The sequence below is a fragment of the Amia ocellicauda genome, chromosome 4, assembly GCF_036373705.1.
Source record: "Amia ocellicauda isolate fAmiCal2 chromosome 4, fAmiCal2.hap1, whole genome shotgun sequence".
In the NCBI taxonomy this organism is placed as follows: Eukaryota; Metazoa; Chordata; class Actinopteri; order Amiiformes; family Amiidae; genus Amia; species Amia ocellicauda.
In genome coordinates this window covers 7,279,967-7,302,063 of record NC_089853.1, presented here as the reverse complement: position 1 = coordinate 7,302,063, position 22,097 = coordinate 7,279,967, and the positions used below count along the sequence as shown (strand labels likewise).

At 44.1% G+C, this 22,097-nt stretch overlaps 1 protein-coding gene across 1 annotated transcript in view; it reads left to right on the top strand.

The window, feature by feature from the left end:
* Nucleotides 1-22,097, top strand: part of luzp2 (leucine zipper protein 2) — a 127,485-nt gene that overhangs the window by 49,808 nt on the left and 55,580 nt on the right. Inside the window, exons 2-3 of the mRNA XM_066700793.1 lie at nucleotides 17,509-17,626; nucleotides 20,973-21,043. Of these exons, the coding sequence (XP_066556890.1) occupies nucleotides 17,509-17,626; nucleotides 20,973-21,043 (189 nt within the window). The remainder of the gene's footprint in view (nucleotides 1-17,508; nucleotides 17,627-20,972; nucleotides 21,044-22,097) is intronic.

Sequence of the window (22,097 nt, the reverse complement as noted above, 5' to 3'; positions counted from 1 at the left end):
CAGGGCTCTCAGTGAAGCACCATTTGCGTTGTTGTCCAAAGCCTCATAACATGTAATGACAGTCCTGGTTGCGTTAGAAAGAGACAGAAAAACACAATAACGACAGTGAAAAACAGCACAGCAGGGAGACAGCGTGACCTCTGGTAGCATCCATTACTGACGGTTATTAGAGGTTATTCCCATTACTCATGAAATTGTAGAAAATGCGGCCATTGTTGCAAGAGGCTGCAGTCAACAATGCTTCATCAGTGGGCTTTCACAGGTTCATTTCCTTCCCCTGCAGAGGCTGCTTGCAACCCGTCTCTTCGAAGGTGTTTTCCCCATCTGAGACGGAGGCTAATTTGAAGGTTAATGCGCCGGCGCTGTCAGGGAAGTTTCGAGACTCAGACTCGTTCCCCTCGGAGATGGGAGGCTCGGTGGTGTGGCTTGACCTCCTTCTCCTGGGATGCTCTTCTGCTCTGCTGTTCTTCCTGTAATATTTAAAACAGGGAGCATGGATGACAATATTTTGAATGGAATTGTTTGACAGATTTTGCCACACTGAAAACATGACAAAGCAGGGGGATTGTAAATCACATAGCATTGCAGGCCTGAGGTGAGACTGCATTCGCCAGTGTGGGGAAGGGCACTTCATGTTTTTATTTATTTCCAGGGGAGCACAATGCCGGCACACTTCGTAATGAGTCATGTGTCGTTAAATCACAATGGCAACAGTCACAGGTTCAGTGGGAAGTTCAATCATGTCTTCGACAAGTTAGAGAAAATAATTACATGCAACGAACACGCCACAGTGATTGATTTCACACGGGGCATTCGCAGAGAGGCAACAGCCCCGACAGAAATTAAAAACATCCCAGCCAGGCTACCGTCCACATAGCAGAGGATTATTATGACATCTCTGAGCAGACGCCCTTATCCAGGCCACTTGTAATTGTTATAATACACCGATCAGCCATAACATTATGACCACCTGCCTAATATTGTGTAGGTCCCCCTTTTGCCGCCAAAACAGCCCTGACCCATCGAGGCATGGACTCCACTAGACCTCTGAAGGTGTGCTGTGGTATCTGGCACCAAGACGTCAGCAGCAGATCCTTTAAGTCCTGTAAGTTGCGAGGTGGGGCCTCCATGGATCGGACTTGTATGTCCAGCACATCCCACAGATACTTGATTGGATTGAGATCTGGGGAGTCAACACCTTGAACTCGTTGTGTTCATCAAACCATTCCTGAACCATTTTTGCTTTGTGACAGGGCACATTATCCTGCTGAAAGAGGCCAATGCCATCGTTTCCATGAAAGGGTGTTCATGGTCTGCAACAAAGCTTAGGTAGGTGGTACGTGTCAAAGTAACATCCACATGAATGGCAGGACCCAAGGTTTCCCAGCAGAACATTGCCCAAAGCATCACACTGCCTCGGCCGGCTTGCCTTCTTCCCATAGTGCATCCTGGTGCTATGTGTTCTCCAGGTAAGCGACACACATGTAGCCGACGCGGGTTGGAGCTCCCCGCCCGGGATTCGAGCCGGCGCCCCTCCGAGCGCTCCGCACCACAGTGACTCCAGCGTAGTGTTAAGCCCTCTACGCTAAAAGGCCGGGCCTACCATGGGACGCTCAACACTGTACTACTTTTACTGAGGGGTTAGGTCACATTTGCAACGGGCTCATTATGCACGAATGAGCCCGTTACACTCATGCACCCGGCCATCCACGTGGTGTAAAAGAAAATGTGATTCATCAGACCAGGCCACCTTCTTCCATTGCTCCGTGGTCCAGTTCTGATGCTCACGTGCCCATTGTAGGCGCTTTCGGCAGTGGACAGGGGTCAGCATGGGCACCCTGACTGGTCTGCGGCTATGCAGACCCATACGCAACAAACTGCGATGCACAGTGTGTTCTGACACCTTTCTATCAGAACCAGCATTCACTTTTTCAGCAATTTGAGCTACAGTAGCTCGTCTGTTGGATCGGAGCACACGGGCCAGCCTTCGCTCCCCACGTGCATCAATGAGCCTTGGCCACCCATGAGCCTGTCGCCCGTATTCACCGCTTTTCCTTCCTTGGACCACTGACCACAGCAGACCGGGAACATCCCACAAGAGCTGCAGTTTTGGAGATGCTCTGACCCAGTCGTCTAGCCATCACAATTTGGCCCTTGTCAAAGTCGCTCAGATCCTCAAGCTTGCCCATTTTTCCTGCTTCTAACACATCAACTTTGAGGACAAAATGTTCACTTGCTGCCTAATATATCCCACCCACTGACAGGTGCCATGATAACGAGATTATCAGTGTTATTCACTTCACCTGTCAGTGGTCATAATGTTATGGCTGATCGGTGTATATCCCATTATTTATAATACCATTTTTACCTATTTATACAGCTGGGTTTTTACTGGAACAATCCAGGTACAGTATCTTTGCTCAAGGGTACAGCGGCAGTGGATTGAATCCACAACCCTCCGCTCCTCCACACTGCTGCCCCTGTGGAGGTAGTTATGATTAGGAACATATTAGTAAGTAGAGACATCCGTTACAGGTCAGGAGGAGACCAGGATGTGCCCCGTTGTCAATGAGAGCGATCGCAGCTCACAGGAAAGCTGGGGCATCGTGTCTGTAGTTTGGCTCTGATCAAGGAGAGCCGAGGAACCCCTGTAACAGCAAAGCTCGATAATGCTAAAGAGATCTGCCCTCCTCTCCTCCAGGAGCATCATTAAGGAGGCTAAGTGGTCCGGGCGGTGAGAGCAGTGTGTCTGTTTCGAGGAGGTTCACAGTCTGAGGCCCCACTCTGCTCTGTATTAGTCTGAGCCAGTGACTTAACCTTCCTGCTCTCCTTGCTTCGGCTCAGAAGCACGGGGGGGAATTCTCAGCGACCGTGCGGCAGGAGCAGCAATTCATGGTGTGTAATTCGCCCCCCGTGCGACGCTCTGTGAGTTGCTTAGTACGACACTAAGAATGAATGAATAAGGCGCCTTACTCACTTTTCCTTTCCCAATGACGTGCAAAGCGGCAGGAGGCTTTTCCTTTGATCCTTTCCTGCTGGCACATGAGAAATCGGACACCGTCTCACCTGAACACCGGACCGCTGTGCCAGCCTGCATCGGTGAACTCGATTCAGCGGCGGTAAAACAATTTAAACCGTTTGTAAAGACAGGCTAATTGAGGTCGAGACCCTGATGCTTATTAATGTATCGGTGACCCGTCTTCCAGAGGGAGAGTGCGTTATATGATTCACTGATTTGAGTCAGAGCTAAATCTTGTGACACATGAATCACAGCGATCCAGAACGGTTTCACCCCCGTCAGTTCGCTGCTGGCAAGAGTTGTGTGATCTTTCGTCGTTCGCTGGCATGGCTGGTGTTGCCATGGTGCTGCGCGGGAGCCAGGAGCCGACCCTCTCTGCGAGTCTTGTGCGTGGTTAAACTGAAAAGGTCATTTTTTAGACTTGACTGAGTCTGTCGGATTGCTGTCCTCTGCCGTTCGGTTTATCAGCCCGGCCCTGGAGGACTGGGGCCGAACAGAATTGAGCCAGCGGAGCGTGTTAGAATAAGATTGATTTTTAATGTGCCGCTGACCTTTGGAGTGAAACAAAGACTACTTCACCATATTGGTAATCTATGTAATCTACGCAATTAAAAAGGACGCTTTGTGAAGGGGCGCCTGGAGACCACAGCCCCCGGTCAGAGTCTGGGAAATAGGAAACTTTGCTGGATTAGCGAGATTGTTTTAGATAAAAAAAACACAGCTAAAATTGACCTTTACTGATAATCAGAGTGTTCACTTTTAGAGGAAAACAATCCCTAAATGACTTAAGTAACAAAAGAAATAAACGCGCACATTAAAAGATAAAATAAGTCTTTATTTAGAGGAAGATGGATTAAAATAGACAAGCAAACATGCTGTGTTTGTAATGTGATTTTGATTCACGGCTCAGCTTGTGGTTTTGTGCTGTACGGAGTGACTGTCAATGACCCGATTTGATTCCTCAGTGGGGGATTCAATTTTATGCAGAAATCGCTTAATATTCCCGGCTCCGCAGTCTCCGGGGAAGTAGCAGACGAAAGAGCCCCTTCCGCGGAGACGGAAGTTTTAGTCTTTTAAATCTGGCAGTGCGGTGAGCTGTTCTCGAGGACCTGCAAAGCTGATGGCGGGAGGGATCGCACCCGTAGCAGCACAACTACACACAGAGGAGCCCCCCAGCTCCCACAGCAGCAGAGAGAAAACCAGAGGAGGGAAGAGTGTGCACTGAAATATTGATGAGAGCAGTAACTTGGTGGTCTGTGGTCTCATGTCTAGATAATACAACACGCAGGCATCTGAAAGGAGTGGGGGGGTCGGGGTGCAGAGCATACTTTTGATTTATTTTATAGTTATATATGAAATATATATATTTGTATTAATATTTCATTTATTTAGCCGGTGCCTTTAACCAAGGTGACTTGAAAGGGTTTCAATAAGAAATTGTGATGCATTATACATTTACAGAGGGGAGAGTTGTCATGAGCTGCTTAGTTCAGTCAACGACTCGGTATTGGAGTTTTCCTTTTGAAACAATAAATGTACGCGTTGTTACCAGGTCTGGAAGGATGTGCTCAGTACAGGAGGATGCATTATACCTTTAAGTACAGGAAAGACAGGCTGACATATAAAATCAACACTTGTTTGAACAAAATTACTAAACTTAGTTTCTCTGGATTTATAATATTATGAGTTTGTTTCTCTCTTTTCAAGCAATAGCTGGTACATTTACAAGAGGGTTGTCTTTCAATTCCGAAACAGTTCCCCAAAGGAGTATGGGTCATCACCTTTGACCTGGAAACACGTGACGCCCCTTCCTCCCTTGGGTAATGGTTTCTCCATTTCAGAAATGTAAAGGATGCATCTGCAACCCAACGTTTTATGAACAGGTAATAGTAGATTGTCTTCTAAAGTGACGCATTGAAACACTATCAGGAAAACCTCAAAGAATCTGGATCTGGGAGAGCAGGTCATAAAAAAGCAATCAAACAACTGAATTGTAGAAAAGTAGTTTAGAAAAGTGTAGAATTGAGAACAAGGGCAGTAATGTTCAGACTGTACAATGCACTAGTTAGAGCTCATCTGGATACTGTGTGCAGTTCTGGGCTCCACACTTCAAGAAAGATATCGCTGCTCTAGAGTCAGTTCAGAGGAGAGCAACCAGACTTATTCCAGGTCTGAAGGGAAAGTCCTATTGAGAGACTGAGGAACTGAACCTTTTCACCCTGGAACAGAGGAGACTACGTGGGGACTTGATTCAAGTCTTCAAAATCATGAACGGCATCGACCACATCAAACCAGAGGAGCTTTTCCAGATCAGCAGGGACACACGCACCCGGGGACACAAATGGAAATTGGGCTTCAAGGCATTCAAGACAGAAAACAGGAGACACTTCTTCACACAGAGAGGCTTCACAATCTGAACAAACTCCCCAGCGATGTGGCTGAAGAGACAATTTGGGAACATTCAAAAACAGAATGGATAGGATCCTTGGATCACTTGGTTATTAATGGACACCAAACGAGTACGATTGGACACTTTCTTATGTTCTTCTTATGTTCTTAATTCAATTGTGAAGATATTTAGGGGGGAAGAATACTTACTGCCATCTTGACTGATAAATACACACGGTTTGGATTTGCGGTGGCTGTTCGTGTAGAGTATCTATTATATAACACATCCTCCAGTCACTTGGTTGTAGGAAGCTGGGGAGTAGTGTGAGCCCAGATGACTGTGTTACCCTCTCTGCAGTCACAGCAGGAACTCCTCCTCTTGTCCCCGGAGAATCACGGGACTCCGTTTTCCACTTTAATTGTGCACGGCTCTCCAATTACAAAAGTTTGTTAAACGGCTCTCTGTTGACGTTTCGCACATCTCCTCAGGGTTTGCAGAGCTTACGGTTGGGAAGCTGGCAGAACAATCTGAGTGTGCTGTGTAAACAATGGGAAATGAGAAAAGGGAGAGCATACATAATTAAAGGCAAAGAAAGGAGATCGAGTCAGATACTGAAGAACCGAGGGTCAGCAATGTGCCCAGGAATGCAAATGGAAATTGGGAAGTCTCTGAAGAGTGGAGGTCAAAACGTGGGGCTTCCTTCCCTTGTGAGAGGAGCTTGTGCAGGGGGACAGTGTTGTAGGTGAGACTTGTGTTTAGGACGCAGGCACCACAGGCACTGAATTCATTACATGGGAGCTCTGAGATCCAGTCACATTCCATGGCTAGATTATGACTGATGTTGGTATTCATCTCCCCACTTGGCTCATGGCTGCTTCTGTCAAGGAAGGTTGTTTTGCATTTTTAATAAAAACTTTTGTCTGGAAATTCTCCTGTTGCAGGACTAGGCGCTCTTCGGCGCATCTTTTTGGGATTATAATAACATCCCTTTATAAAATCACGTTTAACAAATGTAATTCTCTTGAGACACCTCATGCCTTTGCTTGCTCTTTGCATTTTGTGTTTTTTGTTAGTTCGTTTGTTTGTTCTGATTCCTGCGCTCAAAATGTCTCTGTGAATAACAGTATATTGAAATAATAAAGGCACTTGTGGACTGCAGATACGGAGACATTACCATAAGTATTGTTTTCATTCCACTAAAACCGAGAATGAAAGCATGAAAGGTATGAGAGAATGAAAGTGTCATCTCTAGATAATGACTAAGTGCTTCTCCGAGATTACAATACAATTACTATGTAAATACGCGAGTGGTTGCATATGATTAAAATGGTATATATTCATACCGTGCAACTCATACAAGTTTGGGTACATGTGTAATAAAACCATTGAAGCACAATTACATTGCGTCACAATGTGCCTTCGTATATCTCTCCTCATGCCGGCAATGGAGAGCTTCATAAAAACACACACAAAACAACAACAATGGGCAATCAATTCTAATCAGAAACAAGATGACAATATGCTGGTGGTCTTTACACATCCCAAGGCACTACTTGCAGGAGTAGCGCTGCTAATTACGTCATCCTGGCTACACTTTACAAGCTGGCCCAGTTAAGCATCTCCCCAGGTTAGTTGGCTGTGTTCCTTGCTTCTCCACCTGACACACTTTGCTGTTGAGCAGCAGGGACAGAAGTGTGCTGTGTCCCAGTGCTGCACGGGGCCACTTCCCCTTCCTGCCTGCAAGGCATGCTGGGTTCCCCTGGAATGAAAAGCAGCCAATAAAGCCAAGGAGAAAGAGAGGTTTCTCTCAGGGTGTACCGGCTTTCTGAAGGTGGGATCCAGTGGAATTCCACAGGCAGGAAAGATAAACCCACCCACCCCAACTTCTGGGCACAACGTACAGCAATTAATCACTTTACATGAAGTGGGGATTTACTCAACAAGAGATGAGTAATTACTTTTGTGCTCATAGTGTGTTTGTCATGTAGTTACACACTGTTATAACGTGGGTAATGTGCAATTATGTATGCTGATCTAATCTTAAATTTTATAATTTAACAACATACATGCTAGATACATCTGTAAATACACTTTAAGTACATAAGTATTTACTTGATACCCTCAAAATGCCCACTAAATGAAAAATAAAAGAAAAACAGACCAAATCATATTAAAGCAACACAAAAGTTAAAAACAAAAAAAAAGTTCTCAAAAGAAATGCTAGATCTTTGTTTTAATTTAAATTTGTAGTGGTATTGTGTGTTGTTTCTTGCTTTTTTGCAACGTTGCATCTCTTGGCCAGGTTGTTATTGTAAATGACAATTGGTTCTGAATTGACTTATCTAGTTAAATTAAGGTGAAATGAAATGAAATGAAAAAGTGTATCCTTTCTGCTGCTAGGTGTTTTTCACCAGGCTGAAATTGAGAGGTTAGCAGATCATGCAAAAGATTGATCGTTGGTGTGGCATGGATTTGGCAACAAAAAACAAACACAGAGAGAGTTAAGCAGCTTAACACAACTGTAAGAAACAACAGTGTTTAATTACACTAAACCACATTAGACTCACACAGCAAAGAGTTACAGCGATACGGCAACAGGGCAGCTGATACGCACATGACAGCACAATCTTGTTTGTTTCCTCATGTGTAAATCACACATTGCAAAGCTTACAGCACTTTTCTTATGTGTGTGCGTGTGTGTGTGCGCTGGGGGACCATTGATTAGGGAACAAATATGAAACCTGTACAAACACAGCATTGATATCAGACAGTAAGAGAAATCCCCTCAGAAGCGCATCCTCACAGAAGAGCAGTAAACCTTAATGCCGCTCTGAGTGCAGACAGCGGGGTCCGAGTGCTGTTAAATCAAACACCCCCGCCTGCCAGCACACGGTCACAACAGGGAGGCTGAGGACAGATGAAACATTGTCGCTGACAGACAATCTACATTTACATGACAGCGGTGAAACAAATTAATAAATACGTCTCCAAAAAGCTGCAGGCGCGGGCAGTGATCCAGCCATTTTTGCTTTTGTGCTTCTTTTGTTTTGTTGTTGCCAGGAATTAAATATAATGTTGTATCTGGATTAGAAACCTCTCTGTTTATTATTTGAAACCATATATTTTGTTAAGGATGGTGAGGATGGTGTCTTATGTCACGGTTACTTTCAACCATCTGTTGTTTACCTTGAGAAGAAAGAAATACAAAAATGCATTTGATCTCAAATACCTTAGTACCACATAAAGGCCGCCCATATTACCTTATAATGACTGTAATAGATGTCAGTACACAGTACAGTACAGTGCAGGATCCGTGTGCATGTGTGTTTGCATGGTCATACGTTGGCAGTGCATCAAGCCCGCACTCACACACCGGCTCACACAAACAGAGTTATGGATTGCACTTGTTCTGTTTATTATTATTCTGATGACGATGCTTGTAATTATTAACATTATTATTGTGATTATTATTCACACTTGACTACCCAGTAATTAGCGGTTCACTCAGTAACAGTACATATGTTTACAGTACACTTGATGGCGCATTAAAAATATAAATAACTCACAAATGAACAATCAGGTGCGTTTCAGTTACTATGGAAACCAACAGAATCTAAAAAAGTAAAATGTAACAGTCTTGGATCTGGGTTAATGGAATTATCATCTTGACACTAATGTTTCAGTTTCAGTGCTAGATTGTATGATTAGTGTTCTTCTCAGGCTCTTGTTTAGGAGAGAGAAAGAGAGAGAGAGAGAGAGAGAGAGAGAGAGAGAGAGAGAGAAAGGTAAAACTGTCTGTATATATCTTAGAACTAAAGCATACTAAAGAAATTGTCACAAAAAAGAGATTAATGGAATGGAAAATGGAACTGAAATTGGTGGTCATACTTGTACAGTGCCTATAGGAATTCTGCACCCCTTTGAGATGTATTTCTGCCATGTTGGGAAAGGCCAAACATAATGCTTTGCATTTTGGCCAAAAAGTTCAATTTTTGTTTGGTCTGACCACAAACCTTATTGCCACGTGGCTACAGCATCTCCTGAGTGTTTCAGCTGGGCTTTCTTGTCACCCTACCATACAGGACAGAGTTGTGCAGTGCTTGAGACATTGCTGTCACATGAACACTTTGACCAGTCTTGACCATGCCAACTTGCCATTGGCCTCTTGGTCGCCTCTCTGATCTGTCTCCTTCTCGCTCGATCATCCAGTTTGGAGGGACACTCTGATCTAGGCAAGGTCTTGATGGTGCCAAACACCTTCACCTTCTTAATAATCATCTTGACCGGGATATCCAAGGGATATTCAAGACCTTTGATGTGTTTTATACCCATCCCCTGATCTGTACCTTTCACCAGCTCTGTCCTGGAGTCCTTCTGAAAGCTCCTTGGTGCTCATGGTTGAGTCTTTGCTTTGAAACGCTCAACCTAGCAGAGGAACCTACAGGAGCTGCTGAATTTATCCTGAAATCATGTGAATCATTACAATGTAACAGAGGAATGCAATTGCCGACACCTGATTTAGGGAGGTCTGTGCAGTACGGTTCGTGTCCTGGCCCGACCTGATGATGTTTCATCTGGAAGTTCTGGAGTATAAACTAAGCCGTAAAGGAGTTCCTTATCACAGCCTCGCTCTCGCATTTCACCCTCTAGTTCAAAGCAGCGCAACAGGTCAGAGACGCTGCCGGGTGTTTATACATTATCCCCATCACTGGAAATTGCTGTGCAATGAAATGAAAACCAATATGGCTCGGCTTTGATTTACAATTTATTTAGTCTTCCGTGCCGGGTGATACAGAGGCCGGTCACGGGCGATTCACACTGCCTGTGTCTGCAGATTGAAACTGGTTTTACTCCCGTGGAGGAGCGTATAATCTACGACCTGATGTTGACGGTGAAAAAGCATCTTCAAATCGCAGAAACAATAAATAAATAAATAGAATATAAACAAATTGAAACATTTGCTTAGGGGCCTGGGAGAAATCATTGTCTCTCCTATCGCAGATAAAAGCGGAGAGCAATCTTTGTTGGGGAAATCTGTCCCTGCTGCGGAGGCTTGCAGCACTGAGGGCTACAGACGCTGTGTGTTCCAGAGGGAACCGGAATGCGTCGTGAAGTTCTGGGCTGTTGTTAAAAACAAGGCTATGAATTTTAACAGCTCTACATCAAACGCTCCTGGCCCGGTGGCTGTCTTTAAATCACACACTGTGGATGCACTCTTGTTAACAACAGTGTTGCGAGAAATAGGGGGGTTGCACATATTGCTATAGTAGTTAATGAAGTACCTCTTTGTAAACACAGACACACATATGCATATAAACTGAGTAAAAGTTTGTGGTGTGTATTCCAGCTTCTGTCCTTGTTCGGCATGTGTTCCCAATTAAGTTACAATGTGTTAATTCTCTGAGAGAAGTGTGTTTAAATGTATATTCATATTTAATTCCTTCACTGATTTACAGTTACAGTTTCCATAATAAACTCACTCTGCTAGAGAGATTATTAATTAGCACACCTTGAAACTTTACTTCAGTATAAGTAGCCTTAGCTATGTTAATTAGCACCAATTGTTTTATAACTGTGATATTTTATATCTTGTACATCAATAAAACATGAGTTAAACATCCCCAAAAACCCACGCTGGCCAAAGGGCTGAGGCCTGGAGCTGAGCTTGGATGGGAAATCTAGCACTACGACCACCTTGAGGCGAATTAAACCTCTTTCCCCCAATAACCGATCTCGTCGCTCTGGTGCCCCGCGACCTCGCCGTGCTTAAAGCTCCAAGCAGCAGACCTCGAGGACGCAGTGTCAGTCTGGATGGAGACCGTTCTGACAGGACCAGAGGTTTCTGTCTCTGTGATGGAAAGGTTATTACAGGAATATCTGTGGTTGTAATAGATGACATTCAAATTGCACTCGGAGACCAGATCGATAAAGTGCGCCGGGAGAACAAACAATTACGCGCCCGGTGTCACGGATGACCTCCACATATTGAAAAATTGCCAGGCAGCCTGTGTTTCACCTCCATTTATATAAATTCAGAGCACTATTACATCCAAATAGGCATTTCATACCCTTTGTCTTGTCCTATTAATTTCTGAGCAATAAACAAATAGAGATTCAAATGTAGTCCTGGAACCTCTACTGGCAACACAATTACAGCCATGGCAGCGGGGGTATGATACGCGATCGTATGCAGTAAATTTGACGGATCTGCGTGGTTGCTGGTGTCAGCCTGTCACGCTCGCCAGAGAAACATATTCATCCTACAGCCACTCACATCCCTCTCATTAAAATCATATTTACTTTACATCCTCTCAATTAATCCCAGCCCAAATCTGCCGGGCAGCGCGGGGCCCTCGGCTGTGTGGAGCGCGTCGTGCCGGCTGCGCTGTGTGTGTTCAACAGCGCTTCCTGTGATTATCCATGTGCTGCACTCCCGGGGGCCGGGGTGGGGGGTTGATTCAGTTTGGCCCCCCGGTGCTCTGAAATCCCATCCTGGAGTGTGGCATTGCTTTGGGTTTTTAACTGCTTAATTTAACTAATCATTTACTTAAGTTGTCGCGATTACCATATTTCCCAGGTCTTCGCTTCCTGCTTGGGGCCCTGTGGTTTTGATTTATTATTTTGAGCTCTAAAAGCTGCCCTTCCATTTCCTGGGTGTTTACTTATCTATTTATGTATTTGCTTGTCTCAGGCAAAAGAAGTAGGATTTAGAACGGGGGGACAATTTGGTACGATTTCCACTGAGACATCAGAAGGAATTAAGTCAGCCGGGTGTGCCATGCGAGCGCACGATAGTGGTGCCGTCTGTGGTGGGAAGTCGCGTGTCAAGAACACGCTGTGCAAACTGGATTGCTGGAGAACTCCCTCATAAATGTTTGAGTTCTCAGTCTTTCACGTGGAGGATGATGATTGTTGGCACTTAGGAAGAGCCCTTAAATAAACTTGTCCTGAGGCAGAGCAGGTATCTAATGGAGTGTGGTGTCTGCCCAGGATAAATTGAGTCCCCGGCACGCATCCATGGCTGTATTTCGTGTGTGGCGTACGTGGTTCTTGTGGTTTGGCACATTTTCCTTCTCACACAGCCAAACCTTGTTAGCTGATGTGTCGGCGGATTCTCTGTGGTTTTAGAGAATGTGGGGATGAAAACCAGGTTAACATTGAGTTGTTAAATGTTTAAAATATGTACAAATTAGCACCATCTTATTAAATAATATCAGGCAGTAAACTCACAGTGTGAGCACTTTATGTGAAAAGTAATCTCTGTTGATGAAGGCACTGTACTTATACAAAGGAAACAGAAAAAATGCACGGTAATTATTTGGCCCTGCTGAAAGCGCTGCTCAGCCGGCAGTGGACTGACACATTGCGTTAGCTCTCCATGCAGAGTGTATTGCGTTTGTCGTCAAGGACTTTCTGAAATTACACACATTCAGGACAGTAGTCACTGCTACTTTAAAACCCTCCAGCTTTTTTTTATTTATCCCCCCTCTGTGTTGCGCTTTTTATTTATATATTTACTTATCAACAGTCGTTTGTCTGAACTGCGGCAAAATTTATTTAAATCCAAGCAAATGGAGCTTACGCCCTGCCAGCGAAAAGAGACATCCCCACAGACATGAATACACATGCACTCAGAGGACGGGGTGAGGTTATTCTTGCATCCCAGCCCCATACTGTTAGCATTTCCAATCACTGAGCGGACGGGTTTTGCTGATCTATGACCAGAAGACTCGTCGGGCCCGCGTGTGTGTTCTCCCATTTGAGTGTTGTGTGTTTGTGACACACAAGCCACTGCGGAGAGCATCAGTGACCGACCGGGCCTCAGCCTGCCACTCAGAGAGCCTGACTGACTGCGGCTCCATCCCGCCCGCTGACGCGTATTTGCAAATGGAATCAATTCAGGGTGAGCGCGCTGCAAAGGAATTAGCTGGTATTCACATGAATTAGGTCAATAATAATTAGCCGGGGTTATTGCACCGAGCGGCCCGAGCCAGCTGGATCAATGGACCGCAGGAGGGTGGGCGCCGAGTCTGCAGCCGGCAGCTCTGATCGTGTGGAGAGCGCTTTACTCTGTATTGAGCCGTGCTTCGCAGTGAGCTTTGGACTCACTATAACTCTTCCTTATTGTGCTGTTTGGGGCTGTGGTTCGTGTGAAAGCTCAGCACTTCTGAATCGCACAGTGGGGTTCACCTCGTATAATTCAAGCGAGGTAGGCAAGGCCACAGTGGCCAACCGATGTGAACCTCCTGAGAGAGACATCAATCGGAGGGAGAACTAATTGCCCATTAGCTGATTTCATGAGCGCGGTGCTCCGGGACCACAGGTTCTGCGCAGCTCAATGTGTCGGGCTGGCAGAGGGACCGTTCCTGGTTTTATTTATTTATGTGTTTGATGGATTATAACATAACGTGCTTTTGTACAGTTGAAAATCTATAAACTCACACCTTTGGGGATTTAAACCAATATAATATCATCTCCAGCATAGTGAACAGAAAACCATTGGATTTGGCACAGTGGTAATTAGTTGCAATTGAATGCAATAGTCATCCAGTTTCAGACTAATCTCCAATTTGTGATGACATAAAGAAAGTGGAGGGAACAATGTGTGGGTTTGAATATCATTATCACACACTTGTGTATGTTGCATGACAGCCCAAGGCGGGACTGTGCAATTTATTTCTTATTTGCAGGTATCAGAGTCCAGACCTTATTTGCTCTGAATTCAGGGCTGAGTCAGCGATTTGCTTTGCAGGCACAGTAATGCAGTCTGAGATGATCCGTACATGCCGGGTATGTGGGGAGAAATTCACTCTGAACCTGCAAGACCTACTGCTGTCTTCAAACGGACATTTCCAGCGATGGGTTAAACTCGCGTGAGCTTGGAAAGCACTTAAGATGCTTCGGGTACATTTGACACATTAGGCCCGGGGCCAATATGTTGGAAATGGATTTCATCATCTTTTTATACATATATGTATATTATATATTCACCCAGCAGAATTCTCCTGTGAGCAGCTCACAACCAAGGGAAAATAAGAAGGAACTCTTCAAAGAGCTTTCATTGAAAGCAATCTTTAATTAATTGTTTAAAAGAGCCTCTATCTCTGTTTGTTTTATATAGTTTTATATATATAGTCGTGTGCTTTGTTCGTTTCACTACAGCTCTTAAGTTCACCTCCCTATTACGGCAAGTTTGGCTAAAAAACAAGAAAAGCTGCTTTAAATAAATATCTATATGAATGCTGCCCTGTTGGAAAGAGAGAGGGTGATGAACGTCATTTCTAGAAGAGTTGGCAGTCCAGTAGGAGTCATGGCAGGGGTCTGAAACTCAATCCCTGGAGGGCCGTGTGTATGATGCTGTTTTCGTTCCAAAAGACTCGTCAATGTCTTAATTGGTCTAATTGTTTAATTAGCTAGATACATTTAAACACCTATCCAGGCCCCAGGATATTTTATAAACAACTGTACCTTGAATCAAATGCTCTTTTAGACCATCAACTGTAAAATACCTCGCAAAATATTTTTTGAAAAATATAATTGAAAAATTAATTTGACAGATGAAGTAATTGAGGACTCGGTGGAACAAAAACCGCATCATACACATGGCCCTCCAGAAACTGAGTTTGAGACCACTGAGTCATGGCTAAACCATTAGCATCAATATATAAAGAAGAGCCGTTCTCTGATCAATTTAGAAAGTGAGACGCTGACAGCTGCGGTCTAGAGGCCCGCAGGGTGTAAGTGCTCTCATTGCCAGTGATCTCTTAATTACTTAATTGATCAAGAAACTGTTGTTCGGAGATCAAATGGCAGTTGTTGCGAGAAACCAATCATTTGAGGTGACCTGTAAATCCGGCCGGATTAAGGCTCCTCCAGACCGGGCCGAGACGGGCCTGGCTTTTCCCTCGCTGCGGCAGTCAGGAGTGTGTTGTGCGGCGCTAGGCGAGTCTGCAATGTGTTTAGTTTTATTTGTGTGTCTGAGATGTTAACTGCGAGGAGAGTTGTACTTATTTGACTTCTCTTCTGCAGACACACATTTCTTTCTTTAGTATTCAAATAGAAAGCTTTTAGTTTGCGAGGCAGATGAGTGAGTAAATGCTCTGCTCTGAATGGCTCTTATTTTCTCAGAGATGCCGTGTGATTATATGATGTGCTTCCCACACTGACTCGCTCTCTGATTGTCCCTGATTGTGGGATCTGAATGGATTTCAGCTCCGCGGTTCAGAGGGGGTGGTGTTCAGTCCCATTGTTGACTGCACCATTACTGTTATTATTAGTAGTAGCAGCCAAAGTAGAACTGAGGAAAACTTTATGATATGCATGAACTATTAGTGTTGAAATTTGTAATATAACTCTATTTGACAACTCAGCTGTCATCAGTTACATTTGTCTTGATGTATGTATGTAGGTGTGTAGTTATTATTATTATTATTGTTTTAACATTTCAACTCTTTAACATAATTTCAAGTAACTTTATAGGTGTCTTAAAATCTCCTGCTGTTTTACAGTGAAAACCATTTAAAATGCCACATTAAGCAAATTATTACTTAAATTAAGGAATCAATGAAGTAATTGAGAACTCAGCTAGAATGAAAACTAGGAGATCCGCAGTCTGTTTTATATGTACAATTACATTTTATATCTCTGGCCCACTCAGTCTGGTACCATAACTTCTGATCGTTCCCTAGAATCGTATCATTAATAGTTACCTCAGCAGCTGTGAGGGGATACAGCTCTAGTTTTGTTTTTCGTTTGTTTGTTTTTACAGCTGTTTCATCATTTCATCAACAATATCCTTCTCTTTACCCGCCTCTCTCACTCCTTCTCTCTCTCTCACTCCCTCTTTCTCTCGCTCTCTCTTTCTCTATCTGCCTCCCCCTCTTTCTCACTCTCTCTCTCTCTATCTCTGCCTCTCTCTCTCTCTCTCTCTCTCTCTCTCTCCCTGAAGTAAACAGGCCGAGAGCAACACTTCCTAAACACTGATTATCTTCCTAATAATCTGTCGTCATTGGTGCTGGTGTTTTTGGTTCTTCTTCCTAGATTGATACATTGATCAGATTTGTCATTTGGCCTTTGCAGTCACAGCACTTTAATGAGCGTCAACTTTACCCTTTTAGAATCATGAACTGAGCGGTGCGGAATTATTATTAAATGATGATAATACACAGACGATGATTGTTAGGAGTTCATTCCCTCTCGCATATGGCTAGACTTGGTCTTAATAGGTCTTACAGTGAAACAGCCGACTCCAATAATGGACTGTGGAAAGATTTTGAGTTTGGTAATGTTTTTCCACAAAGACCCGCAACTGTTCTGACGGGGTTTGCAATTCCACAGGGGTTGATGGGTTTTAGAAATCCGTCAGATTCCCCACTGATGGCGACCTGGATTAACGATTTGGCTGTACAGTAAATTGTGCCAGGCGTCATCTCCCTTCCTCTCAATCTCCGGTGGCAGGTGAGTGACTGGAGCAAGATTGGCTTCCAGCCACTGGAGTAATTAGCTGTTCCTTCAAAATGAGCTTCTTAACAGAAACCTGCTCCACCAATTCCCCTGTTTGTGGTTGTTGTTTTTGTGAGGCTCCCACAAACCTGTGTGTCTAAATTACTATACAGCACCAGGCTCAAGTTTTTAGGACACACAGCTGCAGAAGTTAATATTGGTTGGAGCCAAAGTTAGAACACGGCCATTCTTGTACCTCCAATTCTTCGTCTTCTTCTTCCTCTTCTTCCTGTTTTCAGTGTATCTTGCATGTATGATCAGGTGCCTGTTTGTGTAATGGCTGTGTGAGTGTGTTGCTTCCCACCTGTGGATGGAGATATGCACTCAAAGCACTGGATGGACTCAGACTGATCTGCAGGGAATTGGCTGGATTCAAAAACAGCGAAGGGTAAAAAAATTATTAAAAAGATAATAGAGTAGAGATCCCAGATTGACTTGTGTATCTCTCGGCCCTTTTAATTACCTTTCCACTCTCCCAGCGCCTTTCAGTCCATGCCGGCCGTCTCTCCCCAGGTGACTCCATACAAAGTGCAACGTGTGCAGGAAGTGGACGTCAGTGGATTAATGTCTGCTCTCCCTCTTCTCGTTTGTGTGTCAGACAGGGCTATGAGGGACTGGAAAGGAAGCTGAAGGAAGTTTTCATGGAGAGGAGTGGCATCCTTCGTCAACTCTCCAAAACATCAAAGGAGCTGGATGGCATTAAAGGGAACCTTCAGGTCAGCTGCTTTGTTAATTTGTCTAGAGGAATTTACAGAGGGCTGATCGTCGGGGCTGTTGTGAATGTTGTATTGATGAGTGGTGTGGATGGTAGGCAGAGTTGCATTTGGGAATCAAGCCCCCTTTTTGTCCTGCCCGGTGGCTGGGAGGAGGGCGGGGGGGCAGCGGCCACAGAGCCTCCCTTCACAGCCGGTGCAGATGTGCTGTGTCCTCTGAACACGTCTTTGACTCCAATCCTGGGAGTCAACAAAGAGCTGCATTGAGTGCGGCTGCCGTGTCTCGCTCTGCCAAGGGATTATTTCTCTCTTTTGTCCTTTCTTTCTCAGGTTCTGCTCTCCCGATGTTGCTGCATCTCACAAAATGTATTTGTCTGTGTTTTTGTGTGTGTTTGCTTTTTTTTCTTCATAGGGTCAAAACCCAACTAGTACACGACTGTTGTTGCTTAACTTTTTTTTATAAATGTACTTGTTGTTGAAGCTTTGGTTATTATACATTAATTACATGGTTACTACATATGCATAATGGTGTAATTACATTTTCAATACCTTGTGACATCTGTGAAATCCTTCGCTTTAAAGCTGATTAGAGGGGCTGTGGTGCTTTGATACTTGATCAACAAAATATCTCTCGATGAGCCGCAGCCGACAGCAGACAGGTGTTGAAATTGTGTTTTTTGTTGTTGTATTTTTATCATCAAGATCTCTCGACTGTAATGTTGTTGTTTCTGCTTCAGCTGTAGTAGGAGATGCAGAAGGAGACATTGTACCTGCAAAGCTAAAGGTACTTACTTCACATTGATACAGCCTATTGAAGAATAAATGCTCTGTGACATCCTGTCCAGAAACAAACGGTACCACCAGCAGGATCATCCTAAAGTATTTATGTCACTCTTTCCCAAGGGGTGTTCACACAGAGATCCTCATGATGTACCATTAAAAACCAAAGCGCTTCATTAGGTTGCTGTCGCTAATGGAAACTGATATATCACAGAAGCTTTCATTTAATTGCAAAGTCCTTTTTTCTATTTTTCTGTTTTTCTCGAGGTCATCTTGAAAAAGAGAGAGAAAAGGTGCTAAACTTTAATCTTTTTGTCGCTGGTGCTGAAAAGGAGCTATAAGTAATAGGATTTTGTCTCTCTCTCTCTCGCTCTCTCTAGGGAAGATATTTTGTGTCACTTGGAAGTTGAGGTTATAATAAATATCTGAGCCGCCGGCAACGCGGTTTCAAAGATGTCCTGATAAATCCCTGCTCTCGCGCAGCTGCACCAGTCGGACGCACTCCGTCGCTCGCATTAACGCATCCTCCGTTAATGACTTTTTCATTCTCCATTTTGGAAACCCGCGCAATCGCATAAGTGTTGTATGCCGTGCGCTTTGCAGAGGGTGCCAACAAGGGGTTTGCTTAGAAATGGAAATTATGCTGCGCCGTCAGGTTCGATTATGTAGATTTCACTAAAGAAGGGGTGAATCGGGGACAGAGCTGCAAGACGCTGAATAGTGCTGATTTTAAAGAAAATACCTTGTGATGCTACAGTTGGAGCCTTTGCTTGCCTTCCTCTAGATGCAGCAACAGCTAATGATGACAATTACAGTAATAGTAACAGTTTTCTCTGATCCTGGAGGTAATCGGTATTTACGCCACGGAGCACGTTTGTCTCAGGTGTCAAGCCCCGCCCCCAGCCCATCCCTCACCACCACAGCGGGGTTCACCCTCCGCAGACCCCTCGTCAGCCCACCACCGCCACGCCACGGAGGAGCTCTGTCTGGACTCACAGCTGGCATTAACCTCTGTGGGGAGAGGACGGGCGATTACACATTCGAGCAGATTCGCACTCACAGTAATTTCCCTTCAAAACATGTTTAATTACTCCTCTGAAGCAAGGTCGGCGAGCAAGGCAGGGAAGCACCCGCAGATCTCACACCACTGGGAAGCTATTAGCAGTTCTCGAAGACCACTGGGAGATGAAGTGGGGAGTGGGGTTCTTCTTACTTAATTATTTGGTCTTTTATACCTGGATGGTGCATTATTGCAAACAGTGCCACATGAGAATACTCATCTCCCCCTACTGTCCTGTGGGTTTGACATGATTGACTTTTATATGGGTTACCTAGTGTATAAATGTGAACCAGAAATGTAACAAGTGTATTTCCTGAGGTCCATGTTGCACTTCCAGATGATACTGTCTCTGCTCATCAGTCCCTGAACTACAGTCTGAACACTGACACCAAGAATGCCCGGCCCATTAAATATGTCTTGGCGCAGAATTAGAGCGAGAAGGAAAGATGGATCCTGTCTTATTTTGACAGCTTCTATTAATGGAGGCTGGGCAAAGGTCAGTTTCCATTTAAAGTGAACTAATTATAAAATATTAAAAGTCTTCTGTTATACATTTAAAAAGCGACACCTATTAGTTAGCGCTTCACAAAGGCAATGGGAACGAGAGCCGAGAGGCTTTTTCTGGTATTCAACGCAGGTCAGCGCGTCTTCGCCGACACAGGCACCAGAAGCGTTTCTTCATAGACGTCGGTTAATTACTGTGGCAGCGTTTCGTCTCCGTGCTGCTGTGGAGCAATCTAATTAGAGCAAATACCCATCGCTGTCTCTCCCTATCTCTCTCACTCCTTGTGTCTCTGTCTCCACCCCTCACTCCTCTATGTATATAACACATCTTTTTATACACAGATATATATATATAAAGGGAATGGTATGGATCTACATAATTTCATGGTATGCTAAAAACATTTAAGTACATGCCGTAGCAGTAGGATGCACCTTCCTTGCCATTCCTCCTACTGAGGAGTTGTGTATTACTTTGCTCTCTGAGATAAACCTATCTTTTCATAAATATTCAAGGTACCCCATCATCAATTAAAGTATAATTACAACCTCATTACACACAGGCACACTCCAGGCCCTCATTGTTTTCCTTTTCTGCAGCAGGGTGCAGGCTGATTTTGTTTTTCTATCTCTTGTTTGTTTGTTTGTTTGTTTGCTTTAACCACTTGACATGGTCCTAGCGCGGAGGTGGTATTGTGTAGGAGAAGAGGATGGTCTATTATAGGGACTGGTATTCATTGTGTGTACACATGCTTTTGAAGTCCTGAAATGTTAAGGGTGTGTACACACACAGGGTGAGACTATGGTCCAAGTGGAGAGCTGTTCTTTTTTAATGTACAGCTCGACGGGGGTCATCCCACTCCAGTGTAGCAATACAGCCGCAGATATCTCTCCTGGGTCTTTCATTCACTTGCACAGGTGCTTGTCTGAAATGCACCCTGACAGTTGCTGAAGTGTTGCTAGCTGTCCTTACTCAAGAGGATAACAGGTCCTTACTGTCTCCTCCAGTCTCTGAAAAATGACGAGACGGTGGCCAAGAAGGATGTCCAGCGAATCCTGGACCTGAGCCAGAAGCAAAGGTAAGTGTGAACCACAGTCTGTTGTGTCGGCCAACTGCTTGTTTCCTATTGTCCCCCTCCATCTGGAGGAAAATAATACACTTTTCTCAGAAACCATTTCACTGCAACTCCCCCCGGCCCTATTTTTTCCTCAGATGTTCTGTAATCTTTTCAGATCCATCATTTTGATGATTTCCATTAGCGAAGCTCAGATTTCCCAGTCTTGATTGGAAAAAAAGGAAAAAAACTGCAATTTAATCCCAAGTGTTTTTATACTAAACAAATTAAATTACGTTATGATCTTGGAGAGATGTTTCCCTTTCTTCTATCAGTGGCCTGAGGTCTGGCTCTCTTAATGGCGGTCTTTTTTCCTAACAAGTGATCAAACCATCTTTTACAGTCTCTGTAATTGGACTTTATTGCTGTATTTCCCCGTCAGCTTTAAACATTCAGCCCAAGTTTAATGGCTATTTTTTTAAGATGGGAAAAGTAGCCTGAATACATTCCGCGCTGTGTTAGACATTTGTTTGTCCCTAATGTCCCCTTCTACAGCAGATATGGACATTTACTAGTGAGGGGAAGTGAGCTGCTCGATCTTCAAATTAAATATATAAGAACATAAAGACATAAAGGAATACAGAAGATTCAATAAAATGAAACTAATATCATAAATATATATATATATATATATATTTTTCTATTTTCCCAAGTTGATTTTGAGCTAAAACTTTAATCGTACTTCCCTATATTTCTTGTTTTTATCTTAATGAAATCATGCTGTGTCTAATGTACGGTCTGTTGCAGTGGTTCAGCTTGCGTCAGCAGAGAGAAATCTTTCCCAGTGTAATGAATCACTATTTTAGAGAATAAGGGGGCGGGGCCAGAGCACATCAGCGCTGAGCCAGGTATTATACTTTTAATTCTGTCTGTCTGACTTTCCGGTCGTCACTAAATATACACATTTCACCAAAGTGCCCAGAGTACCTTATATATTTTAAGTCCTAATTTCAGTACGGTGGCATTTCATGTCTAAGAGGAACTGTGGTAATAGTTACATCAATGCTACGGGTGACAA